The sequence below is a fragment of the Carlito syrichta genome, unplaced genomic scaffold, assembly GCF_000164805.1.
Source record: "Carlito syrichta isolate Samal-C Ts95f unplaced genomic scaffold, Tarsius_syrichta-2.0.1 Scaffold316252, whole genome shotgun sequence".
In the NCBI taxonomy this organism is placed as follows: domain Eukaryota; kingdom Metazoa; phylum Chordata; class Mammalia; order Primates; family Tarsiidae; genus Carlito; species Carlito syrichta.
This window is the reverse complement of record NW_007260348.1, coordinates 461,436-484,068: the sequence shown is the minus strand read 5'-3', so window position 1 is coordinate 484,068 and position 22,633 is coordinate 461,436. Positions and strand designations below refer to the sequence as shown.

General features: G+C 40.6%; 1 protein-coding gene across 2 annotated transcripts in view; it reads left to right on the top strand.

The window, feature by feature from the left end:
- Window positions 1-19,537, top strand: part of INTS10 (integrator complex subunit 10) — a 38,927-nt gene extending 19,390 nt beyond the window's left edge. For both annotated transcript variants that reach the window (XM_008073993.1, XM_021706968.1), the window contains exons 11-17: window positions 1,501-1,583; window positions 2,311-2,463; window positions 5,862-5,970; window positions 10,937-11,016; window positions 12,155-12,317; window positions 13,533-13,626; window positions 19,130-19,537. In XM_008073993.1, coding sequence (XP_008072184.1) covers window positions 1,501-1,583; window positions 2,311-2,463; window positions 5,862-5,970; window positions 10,937-11,016; window positions 12,155-12,317; window positions 13,533-13,626; window positions 19,130-19,286 — 839 coding nt within the window. In that variant the 3' untranslated portion in view covers window positions 19,287-19,537. The remainder of the gene's footprint in view (window positions 1-1,500; window positions 1,584-2,310; window positions 2,464-5,861; window positions 5,971-10,936; window positions 11,017-12,154; window positions 12,318-13,532; window positions 13,627-19,129) is intronic.
- The last annotated feature ends 3,096 nt before the right edge of the window (window positions 19,538-22,633 follow it).

Here is a 22,633-nt window from a genome sequence, read left to right as displayed (position 1 = left end):
ACACGTCTCGTATTCTTTGTTTGAGCAGAATACCTAATCGGTGATTAATATACAAATGACTGTTCACCTCTTAGCTCCTCTGAGGGTCTATATAATCAGCGTTGGGGCGGAGTTTGAGGGAGAGGTTTTGGTGGTTTTTTTTTAACATTTGTGTTGCTGGTCTTTTGTTTCTCACTGGGTTTGTTTTGTGTTTTGAGTTATTCTTTCCTACTACTTTGTATCTTCTTCAAACCATGTGTGACTAAGAATGCAAAAGATAACTGCTGTCTGTATCTGCATGAACTCAATTAACACTCAAAATCCAAAAACCACAGAAAGCCTGTTTTCTTTTGAGTATATACATAGAAGGGGTTTCAGCTGCATAATGGTTAAACTATTAGGCCTTTCAACATTACTCAGAAATACCAACCAAGGTATTTTCACTATATTTTGGTATTGAGGCTCATTAGTTCCTTTTAGCCAGGACACTCATCTTCTGGCTCCTGTCACATGCCAGAACAGAGTTCTTGGTCTGTTGTGTCATGTGGTGTTTTCGTTTTGTTGTTGTTGTTTTTTTTGAGTCACAGTCTTACTCTGTTTCCCAGGTTGGAGTGCAGTGGCATGCTCATAGCTACCGCAGCCTCATCCTACTAGGTTCAGGTGATTCTTTTGCCTCAGCCTTCCCAGTGGCTGGAACTACAGGTGTGCACCACCATGCCTGGCTAATTTTTTAAAATTTATTGTAGAGATGATGTCTCCCCAAGTTGCCCAGGCCCGTCTCGTACCCTTGGGCTCAGGCAATCCTCTCACTTCTGTGTACCAAAGTCCTGGGATTATAGGCATGAGCTACCATGCCTGGCTCATGTGGCATTTTCTAAGTACATGTAGTAGCATTCACTTTTTCTTTGTCACATCAAGAATTGTGAGCATGCATGTGATAATTTTGGATGGAATTTTTTTCTTTAGCTGTAAGTTGATTTAAAAAAAAAAAGAATACAACCTCTTAGTGTCATTGCATGTTTATTATTTCAATTGGGTGAAAATAAAAGGGATCCTTTTTCTGGGAAAGCAAAGTAGTTTAAAAGATAAATGAGGTGGCCAGGCGGAGTGGCTCACGCCTATAATCCCAGCACTTTGGGAGGCTGAGGTGAGAGGATTGCCTGAGTCCATGGGTTCAAAACCAGCCTGGGCAACTTGGCAACACCTCATCTCTACAATAAATTTTTTAAAAAAAGATAAATGAGGTAATACATGAAGAGCACCTTAAACAGTTCTTGGCACATGTTTAGTAAGTGTTGGTGCTAAAAAAATATTGCTTGTGTGTTACTGATCAGTGTTATGCCTAACTTTACTCTCTAATTGAGATTCTAGAGCAGTGGTTTAGAAACCAAAGTCTAAAATTACTGTACATTTTTGGGTAATTAGTCCCAGTTGTTCTCTGTTGCTGGGTTTGTTAGTTTTGTTTCTGCTTCTGTGTTACATATTTTTGGTAAATTTGCTCTTGAATTCTCTCTCACTCAGAATTTACAAGAATTTGTTTGGCATGGAAGACAGATACGTGGCTTTGGCTAAGAATCTTCCTCACTGATATGATCATCTATCAGGTAGAGTGGCACATGTATTTCAGGTACCAGTGTCTGTACAGGATGACTATTGTTGCAAACCAACTTTGTCATGCAAGTTTTGTCACGTTCCCTCTGTGGACTAGTCCACTGCTCTTTTGCATGTGTCCTGTCGGCAGTGACTGAGAGTGGGGTCCACTTTCATCTCAAAATGACTCCCAAATGATGAGGCCATATCTCCTGTTACTTTTGCTATGTGCAGTCACACCCCTCTGTAAAAGCAAGATTTTTGCTTTTCAGTAAAAGATGAGTACTTCTCACCTCCTGCCTTGCTGTGCTGGTCTCCACCTACTTAGACTTGGAGTGGAAAGAGTAGAAAATTCATGAATGAGGTGTTGTTGAACTGGGCAGAATGCTGCTTGTATCCTTCGTAAAGAAGAATGTGTGTTAGTAGTAAAATATTTCTAAAGAAATGCTATATCTGAATTGTATTTTATCAAAGGGCTTATGTTATTTTATTTAGTCTTAAGACCTGAGACCAGTAAGAAAACTGTGTCTCCATAAAGAAAAAGTGTCTCCATAAAGAACTTCCATCTAGCTTTAATTAAGTTGGTTTGATTCTGTTGCCAAGTCTCCTCTTTCCTCCTCAGATGATTAAGTCAAGGCACCTTATTTGTAGTTGCTTGCTAGTTGCTTAATTAACTCTGAAGGGTTTTTTAAATTTAATTGCAATGTGTTTTTTTTTTCCTTGCTATTGTGTCTTTCTAAGGGTCAATATAAAAAGGCGATAGCCAGTCTACATCACTTAGCAGCTCTCCAGGGATCCCTTTCTCAGCCACAGATCACAGGGCAGGGGACATTGGAGCATCAGAGGGCACTAATTCAGCTGGCAACATGCCACTTTGCGCTGGGGGAGTACAGGGTGAGTATCGCATCTGCATGTGCAGGCCACCTGGGCTTTCTCTTTTTCCTAGAGTGGCTTTCACATTCAGTGCATGTTTGCTTTAATTTGATCTTCCTGCCTATATTTATTTACTTACTCTCCTGTTGAAAATCACAATGATTTTGTTTTACTTAATTTTCTCTTTACTATAGTTTTTTCCCTCTGGAATTAGACGTCAGTACTTTTCCAATTTCTTGTCATTGTTTCATTTTGTTTTTGTTGGAAGTTGATTTTTTTTTAACTTTCTGACTGGGATCTCTTTAGAGTGTAAGCAATTCTGTTGTGTTGGAAAGATGGGGTTATTCCTAAGTGGGAAATGGAGGGTTCACATTTAGTTTATCTGAACCTCAGATTCTCTCTTTAGATGGTGATAATGCCTGATTGTGGTGGTACTACAGGAGCAAATTTATAAATGAGTCTGTCGTCTCCAGGAGATTTTGAGCCTGTCCTCTTACAGGAGTGTGTTTTTTAATCTTTGGAACTCTCATGGCGCCTACCACACTGGTTATTGTGCCTCATGGCACAGCACAATAAACATTTGAATTCAATTAAAATGATAAGCATGTTTTAAATTTATGTAGGTATTATGTAAACTCAAAACCAAAACATAACACAGCCAACTCTGATTTCTTCTCATCTCTCTACAGGTTAGGTTGATCACTTTGTGATTAAACCCTCTAAATTTTTTAACTCAAATCCTGAAATGTAATTTACAGTTTATCATCATTTTTAGAAAGGACCAATTGGAGAGTATGTATATTTAAAATTAAAATACTTTTCTACCATTATTTATGCAATTATCAGGTACCTAATTTTAAGTTTCAGTTCAGTCCTTTTGAGAACTTAAAAGAGCACATATTTACCCACACAGATATACATATCTCAGGTAGCATTAGCTAGGTAGGAAACTACTTTCCTTCATTGTAGGAGGAAATTTTAAAAGATAGTAGATTTAATTAAACTAGGCAAACTCATTCCCTTCAAGGGCTTCAGTTTCCACCTCTGAGCTGATCACATGGCAGAGTGTAACTTACCTGTTTCCTGAATTTCTGCCTGTCTTCAGCCCAGACTCAGTATACCCAGATGTGCGTTTCCGTAGTTATCTGACTGTCTTAGTCTGTTTGAGCTGCTATAACAAAATACCATAAACAAGGCAGCTTATAAACAACAGAAATTTATTTCTTACAGTTCTGGAGGCTGGGAGGTCCAAGACCAAGGTGCTAACAGATTCCTTGTCTGATGAGGGCTGCTTTCTGGTTCATAGAAGGTACCTTCTTGCTGTGTCCTCACATGGTGGAAGGGACAAGGGAGCTCTCCGGGGTCTTTTTTATAAGGCACTAATCTCATTCTTGAGAGTTCTGCTTTTATAACCTAATCACTTCTCAAAAGTTCCACCTCCCAGTACCCTCACATGGGGGCTTAGGCTTCAACATATGAATTGCGGGAGGGAGGGGTAGACACACAGACATTCAGACCATAGTACTGGACTTTAGACACAAAACTTTTAAGTCATGTTTGACTCTTACTCTAGCTAATCCTGATTCTTCTAGTGTGATACTAATCTCTTTGGTATGTTGCCTTTTATTTCCATTGTCACTACCCTAAATCATGCCTTTTAACTGAGTTTTTTTTTTTAACCTTCTTTCTAACACTATAAAATTATGGTCATTGCTTTCTAAACTACTTTCATCATTTTACTTAGTTGAAGAATTGACTTTCTAGCTGCTGAGTGTTGAACCAGGTTGTGGGGAATATGGGATCCCTGCATTTAGGGGCATATAACTTGAGATGGAGAAAAAAGAACAAGTGTTTATATAGCACAATTAAAAAATCAAATGTCAATTGGTATGCCTGAGACACGTGCACAATATGCCTTTGGGGAAGGGCATTTTCACTAGGTCCTTATAGTCAAGGAAAGATTTATAGAAAAGATTGACTAGTGGTGGGCCTTGAAGAATGGCTGCATATGACTGTGGGGTCCAAGTTCTGGTCCTACCACTTTCTAGCTCTGTGACATTGGGCAAGTTACTGTACCGGGCCTTACTCTAGAGTTCAAGTTCATAACTACCAAGCTCCCCATCTCTCTAAGCTACAGCTTCACAACCCTGTGGCCATGGATGTGTTCTAGAGGTGCCAAGATATGGATCCCACAGCCCTCGGGTGGTCAACTGTGGCGTACGGCAGCTAGGGTCACTCAGGGGCAGTTGCTGCCAGATCGGAGCAGCCATGCAAATATTATTTTCAGGGTGTACATGGCATGAAAAAGGTTGGGAAGTATGAATTTAAAGCTCTACTTCCTCATCTGTAAAATGAAGATACTCAAAGGATTGTGCCTGACACAATGGAATCTGATTGTTGTTATGAAAACTTGGGTAGACAGAAGGTAAGCGGTGATGCCATATTCTCTGGATCAGGACCAGCCTGTTCAGTGTGGCACTCGAGTCTCCTCTTGTCCACCAGCAGTGCTCCTGTCCAGTGTTGCATCTGCATTTCTTAGACCAAACCTTTGTCCCCTCAAGTCAGTGAGTTCCAAACCAATGTGCAGCCCTGCCCCATGTTCTTTCTCTCCTGCTTCAAAAGCTCTTTATTTTCTTCTTTCTGTATTCCAAACCCAAGTCCTTCCCCTCTTTAAGACTTAGTTCGAGATAACCTTCTTGCCTGAAGCTTTTCCTGCTAGTGTTGCCTTTTTTGTATTTCTCCTGCATTTCTCCTGCATTTTGTATTTCTCCTGCAGAGTATTAATTTATACTCTATGTCATACCCTTTCGCCCTCTGCTACATGTCTTATTTGTTAGTCTTTCTATGCCGTGAGTTAGTCAGTGTCCTTAGGCAGGGACATCCTTTTGGCTCCTGCTGTGTTGTTGAACTCCTTGGTTTATATAATACTTGATTAATTTTTAAGTTGTGTGTTTTTTTGTTTTTTGAGTCGGAGTCTTACTCTGTCGCCCAGGCTGGAGTGCAGAAGAACGCTCACAGCCACCCCAGCCTCGACCTGCTGGGCTCCGGCAGTCCTGTAGCCAGAACAACAGGCATGCGCTACCATGTTTGGCTAATTTTTAAAAATTTATTGTAGAGATGAGGTCTTGCCAAGTTGCCAGGGCTGGTCTCGAACCCACAGGCTCAGGCACTCCACTTGCCTCGGCCTCCCAAAGTGCTGGGATGACAGGCTGAGCTACCGAGCCCTGCCCCGTTATGTTTCTGTATTCACTGGTAGCAGACAGTAATGATCACATGAATAGAGTACAGTCATGAGACAGCTACAGACTTTCGTGTGTACATGCTGCTTGATTGAGTGCTGCAGATATTTTGGCATTATGTTAATTTGGTTTCAGCTCAAAAAGCTTCAAGTTCATTCCTTTGGGTCTTTTCTTCTTTAGGTGACCTGTGAAAAAGTCCTCGACTTGATGTGCTACATGGTACTCCCAATTCAAGACGGAGGCAAACCACAGGAGGAACCCTCCAAAATAAAGCCTAAGTTTCGAAAAGGTACAGTGATATGTTTTATTATTTTATATAAATAGTTTCAGGAAGTCAGGCGTGGTATCTTGCTCCTCTAAGCCCAGCTACTAAGGAGGCTGAGGTGGGAGACCAGGAATTCAAGAGCAGTCTGGGTGACATAGCAAGAACCCATCTCTGAAAAAAAAATAATTAAGAAAACAGAAAAATAACTCTAAGACCCAAGGTTGGAAAAATGTTTTACCGTTCCATATGAGATAATACTACAATGATCTGCACCCCAAATTCATCCCTTTCCAAGTTTTTCTTGATTCTGATTTCATAAATAGCTGTAAATATGTCTTTCTTCCAAAACATTCTCTTAGTTCCTGAGTTGTTATCTCTTTGAAGAATATCAGTTAATTCTTTCCTATCTTTACCAATTCTAGGAAAACTTGTTGATGATTATTTAGGAAATTTCTTAGTATATCCCTCTTGGACTATTCTGAACTTCACCTCAAGTTTCACATTGCTTGAAAAACTAAATTTATAGCTGATCAAAATTTCTATCTTAAAAGTTAAATAAGATATGTAAATTAAACCTGAAGAAAGTAGAAATCAGGAATTTGGAGCAGAAGTCAATGAAATTGAAAACAAAATAGAGTCTATTAATAAAGCCAGACATTGTTTTTCTGAAAAAAAATTATAAAATTGATAAACCCATAAGGAGATTGAACAGGAAGAAGGTGAACATAAATTACCAATATCAGAAATGAAAAGGGATTGTTATTACAGATCCTACTGAAATCAAAAGGAAAATAAGAACAAGTTATGAATAACTTTATACCAATAAATTCAACAACTTAGATGAAATGAAGAAGTTCCTTGAAAAACACAACTTACTAAAATCAACACAAAACTCTAAATGTTCCTTTAGCTACCAAAGAAATTAAGTTTATCAGAATCTTCCACGAAAAACTCTACATCTAATTAGCTTCACTGGTGAATGCTATAAAGAATTTAGGAAGTTATAGCACAGTTCTACACAAACTTTTTCAGAAAATAGAGGAAGATTCCCAATTCAATTTTTAAGGCCAACATAATCCTGATAGCAAAACCAAACAAGAACATTATAAGAAAAGAACTTTAAAGGCCAGTATCCATTATAAACACAGATGCCAAGTCTGTAACAAAATATTAGCAAATCAAATATAATATAGAAGAAGGATAATGCATTACAAGCAAGCATACCAGGAATACAAAAGTGTTTAAACATACGAAGATCAGTGTAATTCACTCCATTAGGTTAAAGAAGAAAAATCATGTCAGGTGCGGTGGCTCATGCCTGTAATCCCAGCACTTTGGGAGGTAGAGGTGAGAGGATTGCCTGAACCTAGGGATTTGAGACCAGCCTGGGCCACTTGGCAAGACCTTAACCCTACAATAAATTAAAAAATTAGCCATGCATGGTGGCATGCACCTATAGTTCCAGCTACTTGGAAGGCTGAGGCAGTAGGATTGCCTGAGCCCAGCTGTCGGGATTGCAGTAGCTTGAGCATGCCATTGTATCCCAGCCAGTGTGATACAGTAAGACTTCAATTAAAAAAAAAAAAAAGAGAGAAAAATCATGATTGTCTTAGTAGATACAGACAGAATTCAGTACCTGTTCATGATTTTTAAAAGTTAGCAAACTAAAAATAGAAGGAAACTTCTTCAATATCATACCTAACTATGAAATGCTGAATGTTTTCCCCCCACTCAGATCAGAAACAATACACGGTGCTCTCACCACACAAGTGGTGCTGTCACCACTTGTGTACAACATACTGGAGATTCTAGCCAGCACAGTAGGCCTGAAAAGTGAATACAGGCATAAGGATTTAAAAGACTCTTCACTTATAGGACTACTTTTACTCAGTTACATATTTGGCGGTGTAGAAAACTCTAGGGACTCTCCAGAAAGCTACTAAAACTAGTACAACAAGTTTCCAAGACATTTTAGTGTACAAAGACCAATTCAGTTTGTATTTGCTAGCAGTAAGCAACTGAAAAATGAAAATTTTTAGGTACTGTTTATAGTAACATCAAAAAATAAAATACTTTAGGGTAAATTTAATGAAGACTTGCAAAGCTTTCACATTGAATATTACAAAAGATTTCTGAGAGAAATTAAAGAAGATCTTTTAAAATGGATAGATCGCACTAATTCATCATATGATTCAATGTTATTATGGTGTCAGTTCTCTTCATATATATCTATAGATTCAATATAATTCTAATCAAAATCAGAGCAGACTTTTTTAGAAATTGACAAAGTGATCTAAAATTTATATGGAAATGTATAATGTAGAATAGTCAAAACAGTTTTGAAAAAGACAAAATTAGGTGACTAACACTACCTGATAGTAAGACTTAATATAAAAAAGTATAGTTACCAAGACAGTATCAGCAAAATATTGACATAAGAATGGAGAGTCCAGAAATAGATCTGCACAGATATGGTCAAATGATTTTCAATTAAGGCACCAAAATAATTTGATGCGGAGAAAAGCTTGTTCAACAGATGGTGCTGGAGCTAACTACTTTGTGGATGTTTGAAGTTTTCCATAACAAAGGCTTAAGGGAAAAAAAAAAAAGATCCAGCCCAGACCCTTTCAAAAATTAACTATCTCTGTGAAACAACAGAAACAGATTAGGTAAGACTAGACCTAGCTGACATCAAGACTTATTTTAAAGCTTCAGTAATTAATATAATACAGTTTTGACAGAGGGATTGACCGGTGGAACAGAGTAATAAACTGAGAAACAGTTTACGATTCAGTGGAGGAAGAATAGAAATAGCCAATAAGTGGGACTGGGACAATTGATTATCCAAATGTAAAATACAACAACAAAAAAATGAGATCCCTCCTTCATTCCTTAAATTTTAAGATTTAAATGTGAAAACTAAAACTTTTCAACTTTTAGAGGAAAATATAGAAGAAAACCTTTTGTGTTTTCTAGGTAGAGAAGGACTTAGGCTGCAAAGAACATGCAACGTAGAGGAAAAGATTAGTAAATTTAATCACATTAAAATGAAAATGCCAGCCGGGCTCGGTGGCTCAGCCTGTAATCCTGCGCCTTTGGGAGGCTGAGGTGAGTGGATTGCCTGAGCCCGCGGGTTCGAGACCCGCCTAGGCAGCGAGACCTCATCTTTACAAAAAATCAGCCGGGCATGGTAGCGCATGCCTGTAATTTTGGCTACTCGGAAGGCTGAGGGGGAAGGATCGCCGGAGCCCAGCAAGTAGAGGCTGCGGTGGCCGGGAGCGGCCACTGCACTCCAGTCTGGGCGACAGAGTAAGACTCCAACTCGGAAAAAAAAAAATGAAAATGCCAACTAAAGATATTATAATCAAAGTAAAATGACAAGCCATAGACTGCCAGAAAGTTGCCTAGCACATAAGCCAACAGAAACTTAGTATCTAGAATTGTGGAAGAGTTCCTTCAGATCAATAAGAAACAACCAACCAATCCCTTCTAGAAAAACAGGCAGAGGTTGTGAACAACAGATTCACAGAAGCAGAAATCTAGATGACCAAAAACTATTTGAAAATATTCTCTTCTCTTAGGATGACTTTTGAGTGTATATTTTAAAAATCTCAACCTATTAGTAATATAGGAAATTCAGATTACATTAAGCTACCATTTCACACACACCAGAATGCAAAAATTAGAGGATGTGAAGGAACATATTGCCCACATGCTTGTGGAAGGTGTGTAAGTTCATACAACCAGGGTGGAAACAAATTTAGCATTACCAAGTTGAACATACTGTTACCTAACTATATACTTCATTTCCTGGTTAGGAGTTTAGGTAGTGTTTTTTAGACTGTGAGCTTTCATCTACTGGGTCATGAGTTTCAGCCAGAAATTTTATTTTTTAATGAGATAGAATATAATAATTTTTTAAAAATTGTATGTCAGGCAGAAAGAGCTGATACTATTTCATGAACCTTTTGCTTTAGATATATAATACTGTGTAAGTATGTTTACACAGGATCCCCATGTAAAAAAAAAAATTTATTTCTTGCTACATGTTGCCTCTGGATAGAGAGGAATTTAGGCTATAAAAAGCACAGACCATGAAAGAAAAGTTTGGAATCTTGCTTTGAAAAAAGTGGTTGCTTAAAGTTTTCTCTATAAGTACACAAGGCTACCTATATATGCATACATATATTTTATGCACTCACACACACATACATATACATATACATACACACACACATATATGATTGTTCATTTCAGCACTGTGTGTAATAGTGAAAAATTGAAAATGCCATTATCCATCATAAAGAGAATGGAGAAGTCATTTGTGGTATATGTAAGCAACAGAATGCTATATAATACCAAAAATGATTTAAATAGAGCTATGTGTATTAGTTCAATAAATCGGAACCACATGAGGTTGAATAGAAAAAGCAGTTTTCAGAAGGATACGTGCAATGTGACACCATTTATTTAGTAGACTGAGAGCATGCCAAACACTCTCCTGGGTTGTTTACATATGCAAACTTCGGTGGTGAAAGTATGCAGTATGTGTAGGAGTGACAACCACCACATTCAGAATCACAGCTCATTTTGGGGAGGGAGGAAAGACAGTGGAATCAGAAAAGGGGTCACAGGAGGCTTCACCTGACTTTGTGATCATTTACAAAAATTTTTTTTTAAATTAAAGCATTAGCATTTTATGAAACTAAGTGGTGAGCACACTAGTGTTTGAAATATTCTTCCTATATATTTTCTGTACGTTTGAAATGTTTTATCATAAAAAGTATTTAAGCACGTTTAGGAAAGAAGATTGATAAATGAAAGCTAGAAGCCATCGAAAACCAATATCACAAAGAACAATTATGTCTTAATTGAGATTGAAATCATGTGACTCTTGCTTATCTTTTTTCTTATTAATGAAAGCATCTTAAACATCTGCTTTTCAAAGCTATTCGCTTTGATAATAACATGCATTAACATAACATTTTAGGTTCGGATCTGAAGCTCCTGCCTTGCACCAGCAAGGCAATCATGCCATACTGCCTACACTTAATGTTAGCCTGCTTTAAGGTAAGCTTAAAGTTGGTGAGACTGAAACAAATTTAATGTAAAAGATTGTTCTGATGATCTAAAATGACTTAAGAGTTTTGTTGACAATTGTTAGTACATTTAAAGGGCAGGTTGGTATAGTCAGGAAAGCATGTGGGCTAGAAAAGAACACATATTTATTAAATAATGACTGCACTAGGCAAAGATGAGTGGAAAGTTCTCCCAATCCTTGAGAAGTTTAAATATAATAGTGGGACAGATATGCAAATAACCTTGCCTATTGTAGTGTTCAGAAAGTCCAAATTAATATACATGTCAGAATGTGAGCTGCAGAAGAAGGAAATACAAATGCTGTTTTGTTCATAGAGGGATGATGAGTCTGTAATCATAAAGACAGTGGGGAAGCACTTTAAGCACTGGGATCTACACCAATAAAGGCCCAATCACGTTGGGAAAGTTCAAGGATTCTTGAGGGAACACCAAGGAGCTTGGCTGCAGGTAGAGCAGAGCCTTAGTGCAGAGAGGCGTTAATTGTTTCCAGAAGGTTTATGCACAAGAGAGTAACAACACCGGGTCTCCACTTTAGTGTGGTCCTTCCCAAACTTGCCTCATCATCTGAATCACTTGGAACAAAAGGAGCAATTTAGAGTATGATTTTACACATAGCTGCTCATCTAAAACAAAAAGTCCTTTGACCATTTCTCTATTCACATTTCTTTCTTTCTCCCTAGTCCCATGTTCTCCTTAAGCTCTCCTCTCCTAGATGGCCTCTTACCCCCTTCAACCCCCGACTGTCTCCTTAAATGAAATCTCTGGCTTCTTTTCTCTGTTATACAGGATAACTCAACTTCCTCTAATCCTGATTCCCAAATCAAAGGCTTCAGGCCCACCTGTGCCTGTCCAGCTCCCATCTAAACATACTGCCAGCAACCTGTCCACAGCACAGGGTGAGCCTGAGCCTTAGGTTAGGATCCACCCTCCCTAAAAGGCAGCTGTGATGGTTACCAGCACTTTTGTTTTTACCTTTGTTCCTCACTCTAATGATCGTTACCACATATTTGCATGTTACCATTATTGTAGAAAACGATATTCGGTATGTTGTAGATGACCCTGTGATTTTCTTTTCCTCCTGTGTCTCGCATACATCCTTGTCTTGCAGCTTAGAGCTTTCACCGACAACAGAGACGACATGGCTTTGGGTCATGTGATTGTATTGCTTCAGCAAGAGTGGCCACGGGGGGAGAATCTTTTCTTGAAAGCTGTCAATAAGATTTGCCAACAAGGAAATTTCCAATATGAGAATTTTTTCAATTATGTTACAAGTATCCTTTTTCTTGTTTAAGCACGACAGATTCTGATTTTTTTTTTTTAAAGAATGAATATATGATACAAAAATGAATGAACCATTCTGGGTAGAAATAATGGTTTCTACTGTTTTGGGGAAAAAGAGACGGAATGGTAATTAACACGGGGCTGTGGCAGTTGTCTTCTGAAAGGCATAAAAGGCTTCAAAGATATAATTCAAGGAATCAGGAATATCACATCCTATTCTATTTTCCATCTCTAGCTGCCTTCTAAGAAGTTACCCAAGATGCCTGCAGTAATAGCTTGCAGGTGCCTGATAGGCCCAGAGTGGCTGGTTTAGCCATGGGATAGGATAGAGTTCCTTGGCCTCCATCTATCAAAAGAGTGCCCCTTATGTCCTCCCCTGGGCTGTTCCCTGGGATCTGTTCTTAGGGCACCATACCGTAGATCTCCTACCTACTAATAAATACCCACCAATCATGCTGCCTAGCACAGTAGCTGATTTCAATGTCAGGTAATGCTTTATTTCACACTGTTCATTAGGGAAAGGCCTTCTTTGGACTGAAGGTCAAGTACCAGTTTGGGTGTTTCTACTTCATTGCTTATCTCAATACATTATTTCTGAGTTGCAAGGAATATAATATCCTTGTCCAAGTGCCAAGAGAAATCGTTTTAAATCTTTTTTGGGACTGATATCTTTTGAAAATCCAATGGAAGTTATATAATTTTTCACCAGAAATATCCATATGTAATGGACATCAATATTTTGCATGAAATTTGGGCGGCTCATAGAACCTTCCTCCCCTGAAACATCTAAAAATCCTTGCATCCTAGGAATGAAGAAATAGTTTCTTATGAATATCATATTCTATAACCCAAAACAGTCTTCCCCACTCCTCTTGCCTCTTTCATTCCTAATTCAGAAAACAAAATTTTTGCTCTTGTGACCATGTAGTCTGTTTAATTATCAATCTGTATGAAAAACTTGTTGCTCTAATGTTCTTTGGCCTGACACATCTTATGCCAAGAGTTATTTATATGAGGCAATTTGGTTGGTATAAGAATCATAGGTTTCGGAATCAGACAGACCTGGGTTGATATATGGATTCTGCAGTTGTTAGTGGGGTGACATTGGGTGTTAATGGGATTCTTAGCTACTGAGAACCTGTTTCCTCATCTGAGAGAGTGGGCACCTTGTTTTTCCATGTGGTTAACCTGAATCTGGCCTGCAGATATTGATATGCTGGAGGAATTTGCTTACTTAAGAACTCAGGAAGGTGGGAAAATTCATCTGGAATTACTACCCAATCAAGGAATGCTGATCAAGTAAGCATATGATCTTTTGCTCTTCCATGCTGAGTGTTCACCTTGTGTGTGCTTGTGTGAGATGTTTGTAAATTTTTATGCCTTCCAAAAACTTAGTAGAAAGGACTCCAAACCTGGTCTCTGTTTTTGAGATTCAATTTGATTCTGGATACCTTTTGAAAGACTTGCGTTTCTTTACTTTTCTGAAAAAACATTATTTAAATAGGGTTATTTCTGTCACTTTTGAAACTCTCTCTAGACAAAAGTCTCATTCATGATATCTTTTTCTTTCTGAAATTTACAGACTGATTCTATACATTTCTGATTAGACACAGAGTGCTTTTAATTAAGAACAGTTATGATTAAATTAAAGTTGTACTGGATTAGGAAAATTCATAAGGAAAAATTACAAATTTTATTTGTAAACTACATTTGAAGCCCACCTATGCAATCCTCATTGCTTATATAGCACAGAGTAAAATAACAGGTGTAGCACCTCTAAGAAGAGCACACCTGTCCTAAGAACTAAGGATGGGGGTGCTTGGTCTCAGGCCTGCCCCTGTACCCACAAGATGTTACTGAAATGCCAGGTTGGCCCAGATGAAAATGGCAAGTTAGTGACCATTTATGATTTTTAAATAGCTCATAAATCTTGCTTCTATCCTTCAATCCTCATTGTAGTTTGGATGATATATCCTCTCTGCTGTAAATGCCACGTGTAGTTTTATTTTCATACTTCCTCCTTTGCTTCCTGCATATTCAGTGTGTCTGTAAGTCAGTGTTCAAGGTACTGCAAGAGACTGAACCCTGAGTGAGCAGAAAATATTGCTAAGACAAAAAACATTTTCCCCCCTCAATTGTGGAATACATGAGTTCTCAGTTGTTGAAAGCAAAGATCTACCTCTTGTTCTATCTTGGTAGAGTCTTAGAAATGTTGAGGGAGGGAAGTAAGAACTGTCTATTCTGGATTTCTATAACCTCAGCAGATTGGTGCATAGCAAACATTTCTTTTTATGTCCTAGCAAGAATAGGGTCTTGTGGAATCCATTCTCAAGAATAGAAAGGTTAAGTATCTCCCCCCTTTATCTTGTAAATGTTATTAAATACTCAAATAAAAGAACAAATACTCTTTTTAAAAATGCACGAGACCTTTATACATTTAGTTGCTTGAGCAAGTTGTACGGCATCTTCCCATCTCTGTTTACTTTCCTAAGATTGTGAATGAAAACTATGGGAAGAATAGCTACACGGTTCAAAATAGTCTTAGCAGTGTTTGGGAATAAAGATTACTTTTTGATGTGGGAGTCCAGGTAACCACTTTTCACTGTGATTTCTTTTCTAGGTTTTGAAAATGGATATACAAGCATAGCTTTAATAAAACGTTTTAGTTAATTCCCATCAGCATTCACCATACAAATGATAATATAGAGATGGCTATAGAACCAAAGTCCATGTACATGGGATTAAACCTACAGATGAATATCACTTTACTTATATAATGCTTAACTGTTTATGGACATGTGAGAGAATGCTTGTAAAAAATTAACAGTTGAACCTCAGACTTCATTGTTCCGAACTTTTCTTGTTTTACCAGTTTTTACTGAGCTGAACTGTGACATGGTACATGGAAGACAATTTCTAGGAGGAGGAATTAGAGCAAGGGAGTGTTGAGTGCCCAGATGGTATCACTAAAGAGTAGTTTGGAGTAAAAGATTGTTTGTATAAAGGAAATATTTCTAGACTTTTGAAGGATAGTTCTGGGCTCTCCCAGCTTGATCTATATAACCCTTGATTTCTTCTAACTTCCTATAGAAGACAAGCCTCTTAGGAAACCTGCAGTTTCATCTGTTTGGAAGCAGGAATAGGGGTTGCTACCTAGTGGTCTGACCTTGTAGGAAATTGTACAATCTTCACTGTGAGTCTCAAAGTTAATTACTTTTGCCTAAACCACGGCAGTAGAAGCAAACTGCCTCAGACAGAGAGCTCTTACTGAGGTATGATTAGAATCTTGAATAAAACCATCTGTATTCCTTTTCCCTTTGGGTTCCACACAAATTCTCTGAAGCCATTGCAGACCTTTTGGGTGGTCCCTCCAGATGAGTGGCAGAGATGTTGTGAGCAGTGTACACTCCTCCCCAGGGTAAGGTTGTGAGTCCGCCCTAGTTGTGGCATCTGGGATGCGAGCAGGTACAGTACAAACGCTAAGGGCCTCTGGTTCCTGACTCAAAGGAGGAATATACTCTTCATTCGTTCTATACACTTTTTGTTCTTAAGTATTTTTAAATAGTGAAATGTTTCTATGCTGATATATACAGTATCTTAGTTGCATTTGACTTGATTAAAGTGGAAAACGGCTGGGCTCAGTGGCTCAGCCCCTCATCCAATCACTTTGGGAGGCCGAGGCAAGTGGATTGCCTGAGCCCGCAGGTTTGAGACCAGCCCAGGCAACGTGGCGAGACCCTGTCTCTACTATAAATCAAAAAATTAACCTGGTGTGGTAGCGTGCACCTGTAGTTCCAGCTACTTGGAAGGCTGAGGCGGAAGGATCGCCAGAGCCCAGCAGGTTGATGCTGGGGTGGCCGTGAGCTTGCCTCCACTCCATCCTGGGCGACGGAGCAAGACTCCACACACACACACAAAAAAATGGAAAACAATTTCTCACATATGCTGTGAACAGGGTAGATGATATTGTTCTATAAGGCAATCACCAGCTAATATACTAAATCTTTGTTGTTACAGAATTCTGCAAAATCATGGGTCCCGGGCTCCTTTTTCTCCCATCTGTACCTTTTGTCAATACTTTTTTGAAATTCAAACTCATCCTTTCCCGAACACTCCCAGCCCATCCAGACCTCCTTCAAGGGCTTCTCCCACGTGGGGCTGCAGTCTCCCCCAAGGTGGTTACCACGCATCACCAGGGGGATTGCCAGGACTGGCGCCTGCATGAGACGAGGGAGAGCGAGGAGGCTGGCTTTGAAAATGTGTCTTCCCAAAGGCCAACCCGCATGCCATCGTCCTCTTCCTCACTGGTTGCTTTTCATACCAAATCTCCAGTGGGCCGAGCCCTGGGACCAGCAACCAAGATGCCTCTGGACACGCACCGGCAGCGGGGGCAGTGAGGGCACCTAGCTTCCCCCAGTCTCCTTGAAGCACAGCCGTGGCCAGGGGCTTGTTGAGGTTAACGAGTTTCTGTACAGTCTGCTTCCAGTCTTGTGTATTTTTTTCTGGAGTGTTGTTTTTGCAGTGCAGGGTGAGTCGGTGTGGGTGTTTGAATGCTGCTGTTTGCTGTTTTTTAAAGGCCTTCTAGCCCTCCCATGGGGTTGCTGCAGCAGGAATTCTTACCTGTGCTTCAGCCCAGCATACAGACTGCTGACAGGTACCAAGTGGAATAAACACCTGCTCATAGTGTGCTGTTGTGTCAACATGTTTACTGCCCATGGTTTCAGCTCTTTGTTCCTCAGTGCTCTTTCTCATGCTTTATTTATTTTTTTAATTTGTTCCGCATTCCTTGGCAAACCATCTGGTTGTAATATTGTAACATCTCTTATTTTTTCCCATAAGTTGCCAGTGTGTTTGTGTTCAATTTAAAAATCATTATGGATCTGGGAAAAAAAAAATGAAAGTTGTATAAAACTGTATTAGATTAAATGCACATAGATCAGGTGCTAAGCTATGATCCTCTTGATAAAACGTAAGGCTTTCGCTCATAAATATTTAAGGATGCTGAAGTTTACCTCAAGTAAATTTTTATTTGTGGATGTTCCTATTAGTGACCAGTGTTGTTTGGGATCCAAACAGGCGGCACTAGCATGTTTTTTTCCTGCCACTGATGTTTTTTCAGACCTTACCTTTCTGAACTGAAAAGATTTGATAGGCTAAAATGCCACATTTATTAGCTGGTTTATGCTAGTCTTTAGCCACAAAAACTTACTGATTTTCTTCTTCATCCAAACTTAAGAGGGATAGAAGCTCTAATTGAAATATAATTGAATGGTGCTGCTCTTTATATGGGGAAATAATTAGCAGAATGTGACATTTAGTTATATATGCATCAGTATTAGGGGGAGGGTTTACCCTTTAGCTGACTGTCTGCAAATGCCAGTAACTTTCACTTGTTCAGCAGATCAGCTTCAATTTGGGGTTGCATCCTGGGACCCAGAAGAGCATAAAATGGTCTGCATCTATTCCCAGGGGGACTTATGTCTTGGCCTCACTGATACTGTGCCCTTCTTACTGGGCTACCCAGCCAGACCTGACTAAAAACGTTCACAAAGAGATTTGCATTTTCTCCACCGCCCTGTTTCATACATAGTTCTTTAAAACATCCACGGGCATGCTAGAGTGTTCTGTAATAGCTTTACTTGTCTAACCAAGCCTGATTTTTTTCTTCTATTGTCCTGCAACTTTACAACTCGTTATATTATAATTGATACAAGTTTTTTAAAAACAAACTTTTTAGATGGATTTCATCATTTTTATTTGCCCAGTACGTAGAACTCTAAGTTCAAATCTTTGTTACTTTGTCTGAGGGAAGTCAGACAGCAGGGTGGAGGGTGGAGGTGGTTTCTATTGTTTAAACCTACCCAATTTCTGAACTAATAGTTAAAAGTCCTTTTCTCTTAACTGAGTGGAATGATTTTCCTTTTCCTTTCTTCATTTTGTTGTCTTCAGTTTTCTGGGATCTCATGTGTGATTTCTTTTTCTGAAGCACAACCTTTGGGGCATGGTTAGAGACCTCTTTGCTTATGCCCCACTGCCCCTTCCACACACATGCGGGTCTTCCTTGAGTGCCTGGACAGTAGTGATCTTCAGTAGGACTTGACAGGCCCCTGACTCTGTTCTTTGGTAACTCCACCTCTCCCTCCCCACCCATGCCAGATTCTTGGGTCAGGACCCCAACTCCCCCTACGTTTTCTCAAACAGGTGAGAGTCTGGATGGGTTCAGCACCCCACACTTAGAGGAGCTGCCCTGTCCTGGTGTCCTGGGGAGAGAGACGTACTCGGAACCCTAGTGGCTGTGCCGGAGCCGTAACCCTTTCTGAATCTTCCCAGGAGTGCCAGCTGCAGGGGCCACGACCGGAGCTCACTTGGGTGATGGGCTCTTTCTGGCTTCCCTCCTCCCTGCTGCTGCCTCCAGAAGGTCTGCCTGCTTGACACGAGCACTTTGTGGCCAGTGTGGACTGGGCCCACTTGGCTTTGAGTGAATTGTTACCATTCAGCAGTAGGGATGCCCAACACTAGAGCTTCCAGAAGGTAGAAGCAAAGTGGGTGGCATTTTACTGAATATGTAGATGTGTGAAATAACCTTTCATAGAGTGGGAAGGATGTCTCTCTAGTGTTTAGTCTTTCCGAGAAGGAATGGGCTGGAATGTCTGTTTGGTTGCAGCAATTTGTTTTAAAATCATTGTACTTATTTATACTTAGATATAGGAGGCAGGCTTTACTCCTTACCCATGTAGCAGTGATCAGTGACAATGCTGGTGCTAACGCCTGGTCTTGTCTGTTTCCCTGTCGCTGACCTCAGGCACCACACAGTCACTCGGGGCATCACCAAGGGCGTGAAGGAGGACTTCCGCCTGGCCATGGAGCGCCAGGTTTCCCGCTGTGGTGAGAACTTGATGGTGGTGCTGCACAGATTCTGCATTAACGAGAAGATCTTGCTCCTCCAGACTCTCACATGACCTGAGACCTTTTCCACCAGAGACAGCTTGCAGCTGCCTGTTTTGGGGGAAGACACAGCAGTGCCAACTGTTGCTGTCATGACTCTTACAAAGAAGAAAAAACACCTGCATTCTATAACCCCTTAGTGGGTTAACAGTAGTTCCCAAGAGTCCGAGAAGCTACTTTTATTTTTGAGCATCATTTTTTGGTAATTTTTGTAAAACAGAAGACTCAAATCGGTTTTGTAAATAAAAATCATCTTAAAATGGAAGTTTTTAGAAAATTATTTGCATTCTTAAATTCTTTAATTTTGAGCAAGGGTGCATTTTTCTTGTTTTATAAGGGAAAAATCCAGCATAACAGAATTGAGTAATGAGTTTTGTTATTGCAGGTACTTAAAAAGACATGGCTTCCATGACTTCAAGATTTTCTCTTCCATAGTTAGGCTTTGGTAAGTATTACGTGTTAACATAATATTAGACCTTTTAATTTGGGAAGCTTTTTTTTTTTTTTTTAATTAGAATCTCACTCTGTTACCCAGGCTGGAGTGCAGTTGCACACTCACTGCCATAGCATCCTTGAGCCGCTGGGCTCAGGCGATCCTTCCCCCTCGGCCTTCCAAGTAGCTGGAACTACAGGTGCATGTCACCATACCCGGCTAATTTTTTGATTTTATTGCAGAGATAAGGTCTTATCAAGTAGCCCAGGATGGTCTCGAACCCCTGGGCTCAGGCAGTCCTCTCACCTTGACTTCCCAAAGTGCTGGGATTACAGGCTTGAACCACTGCGCCCAGCCTAATTTGGGAAGTTTTCATACCAAAAACCTTTATTTAAAAATGAACCTGAGTCTGTCCTCTCCCTACTGGCAGTCTCCTGAAGGAGTTGTGCTTGGGACTAAAAAGGTGAGGCAAGGTGGGGCAGGAGCCTCCTCTCTGCTGGCCACCAGAAAGCCTGCTGCTGTGTCAGGGCGGCCCACAGGCTTCTGCTCAGGGGCTTTGGAGTTAGATGGCCTGATGTGGCTTTGAACTCCAGCTCTGCCCTGCCCTTTACTTGACATGTGACCATGGGCAACTTAACTTCTGTGTGCCTCAAACGCCTTGGATGAAAAGTGGAGATAATGTCCCTTCCCTCACAGGTTGTAAGGATTACATGTTACTCCATGTGAAATGCTGACAAGAGGGACTCGCACATGGTTAGTACTGGCCAGCTATCAGGTTTACTATTTTTTTATTTTGCTGTTCTTGAAATAACATATCAGGCAAACTTCAAAAAACATTTGTTTCTAGGGGATGTTTAAGAATGAAAACCTAGGCCAGGCACAGTGGCTCATGCCTGTCATCCCAGCACTTTGGGAGGGCTGAGGTGGGATGATTGCTTGAGCCTGGGAGTTCGAGACCAGCCTGGCAACATGGCAAGCTCTTGTCTCTACAAAAATAAAAAAATGAGTCAGGCATGGTGGCTCGCACCTGTAGTCCCATTCATTTCCTCTGAGGCGGAAGGATCCTCTGTACCCAGGAAGTCAAGGTAGTAGTGAGTGATGATTGTGCCACTGCACTCCAGCCTGGGTGACAGAGCAAGACCCTGCTTGAAAAACAGCAGCAAAAACAAAAACAAAAAAATCCTTAAGTTGTTCAGTTACTTTGCATAAAGAAGTCTTAGAAATTTTTTCTACATAGTGTTGTCTTTATAGATTTAAAATCAATATGGTAGTTTAAAAGACATCTGATCTCAAAATATCTCAAGTGGCTTCTTTTGAAGAGTTCATCCGTGTAATATGTGTTTATTACAATCTATAAACTCTCCTACTTTCATCATGGTGTGTGTTGTCCCCTAACATCTTCCAAGTTAAACACTCTTAACCTTTTGGTTTTATAACACCTTCCTCAGGTCAGTGTTTGGAAGGCAGGACATGTCACAAGACTTTATAATAGCCCAGAATGCAGGCATCAGATAGAAAAGGACCAGTCATCTTTATAAAAATTCAGTGGTGCCACTCTGTGTTTAGAAATTGCAGGAGAAGGCCTTCAGAATGAAAGGGAAACTCAGACTGAGTCTGTAGACCTCCGGGCACACAGTGACTCCATCTAAACCTCTGCACTCAGAGGCTTGACTAAACTAGTGTTTTAGCAGCTTAAGGCCATAACCCAGGCCCCTTAAAATGCCTCCCTGAGAAAGCTCTTTGCTACTAGAGTTTACTGTGTTCCACCTAAATCAGGTGATAGACAGATGGGTCTCCTAGCTGCCTCTCTTAGAGCAGTTACTTTGGAAAGCTTGCAATTGGCTGGGCTCTGGCTGGGCTCAGTGGCTCAGCCTGTAATCCCAGCACTTTGGGAGGCCAGGGCGAGTGGATTGCCTGAACCCGCGGGTTCAAGACCAGCCCGGGCAACTTGGTGAGACCTCATCTCTACAATAAATCAAAAAATAAGGTGGGCATGCTAGCGTGTGCCTGTAGTTCTGGCTACTTGGAAGGCTGAGGTGGAAGGATCATGAGCCCAGCAGGTCCATGCTGGGGTGACCTTGAGCGTGCCACTGCACTCCAGCCTGGGCGAAGGAGTGAGACTCCAACTCAAAAAAAAAAAGGCCAAAACTTACGATTCTAAATTCTTTCTCTACCCTTTGAGATGGAAAGCTCCCACCCAGAACTGTTTCCTCAAGGACCTGAGAGCCGTCTCTTGGAAATGCAAACATTTGGGGAGATAGCTCTTGCCTCCAGTTCCTGTAGGAAGGAACACTGGAGCTGTGTAGACCTTAGTGAGACATTTAGACACCTACAGATGATGGGTTGTTGCCATGGTAATCCTGTTCAGTGAAGGAACTGCAGTTCATGCCTTTGAGTTTTGGGTGTATGTGCTTGTCTGAGCAGCCAGTGGGGCAAAGCTGCAGTTTGTGGGCCTTTGAGTTTTGGGTGTATGTGCTTGTCTGAGCAGCCAGTGGGGCAAAGCTCCAGAAGGTAGAGAGTGCTGCAGGATCTTGGGTGGCCTTGGATAACTAGTCCCAGACACCCCCCTCCTTTGGCTGTGGGGTGCACCCTACATGCACGATGCTCTTCCTTGCTCATCTGGGTGTGGAGAGTCCCTCCTGGGAAACAGGGTGCTGCCAGAAAGGGGTACCTACCCATCATCCATCAACCAGCTGCATGTTCATGGGGAACCTGAAGCTAACTCATTCATTGAGGACCTGCCTCTAGGTTTCGTAAGCAAAGGAACAACCCCTTCGCTTCAATCCATTGAGGGCCCTGGACACAAGGGTTTATCCACCCATCTGGGGGCTCCAAGCATCGATCCCACCTTGGAGGACCCAGAGCTGCTCTAGGGGCATCAAGGGGGAGGCACCCTTTCAACACCCACCTCACCACCCTGCCAGGACA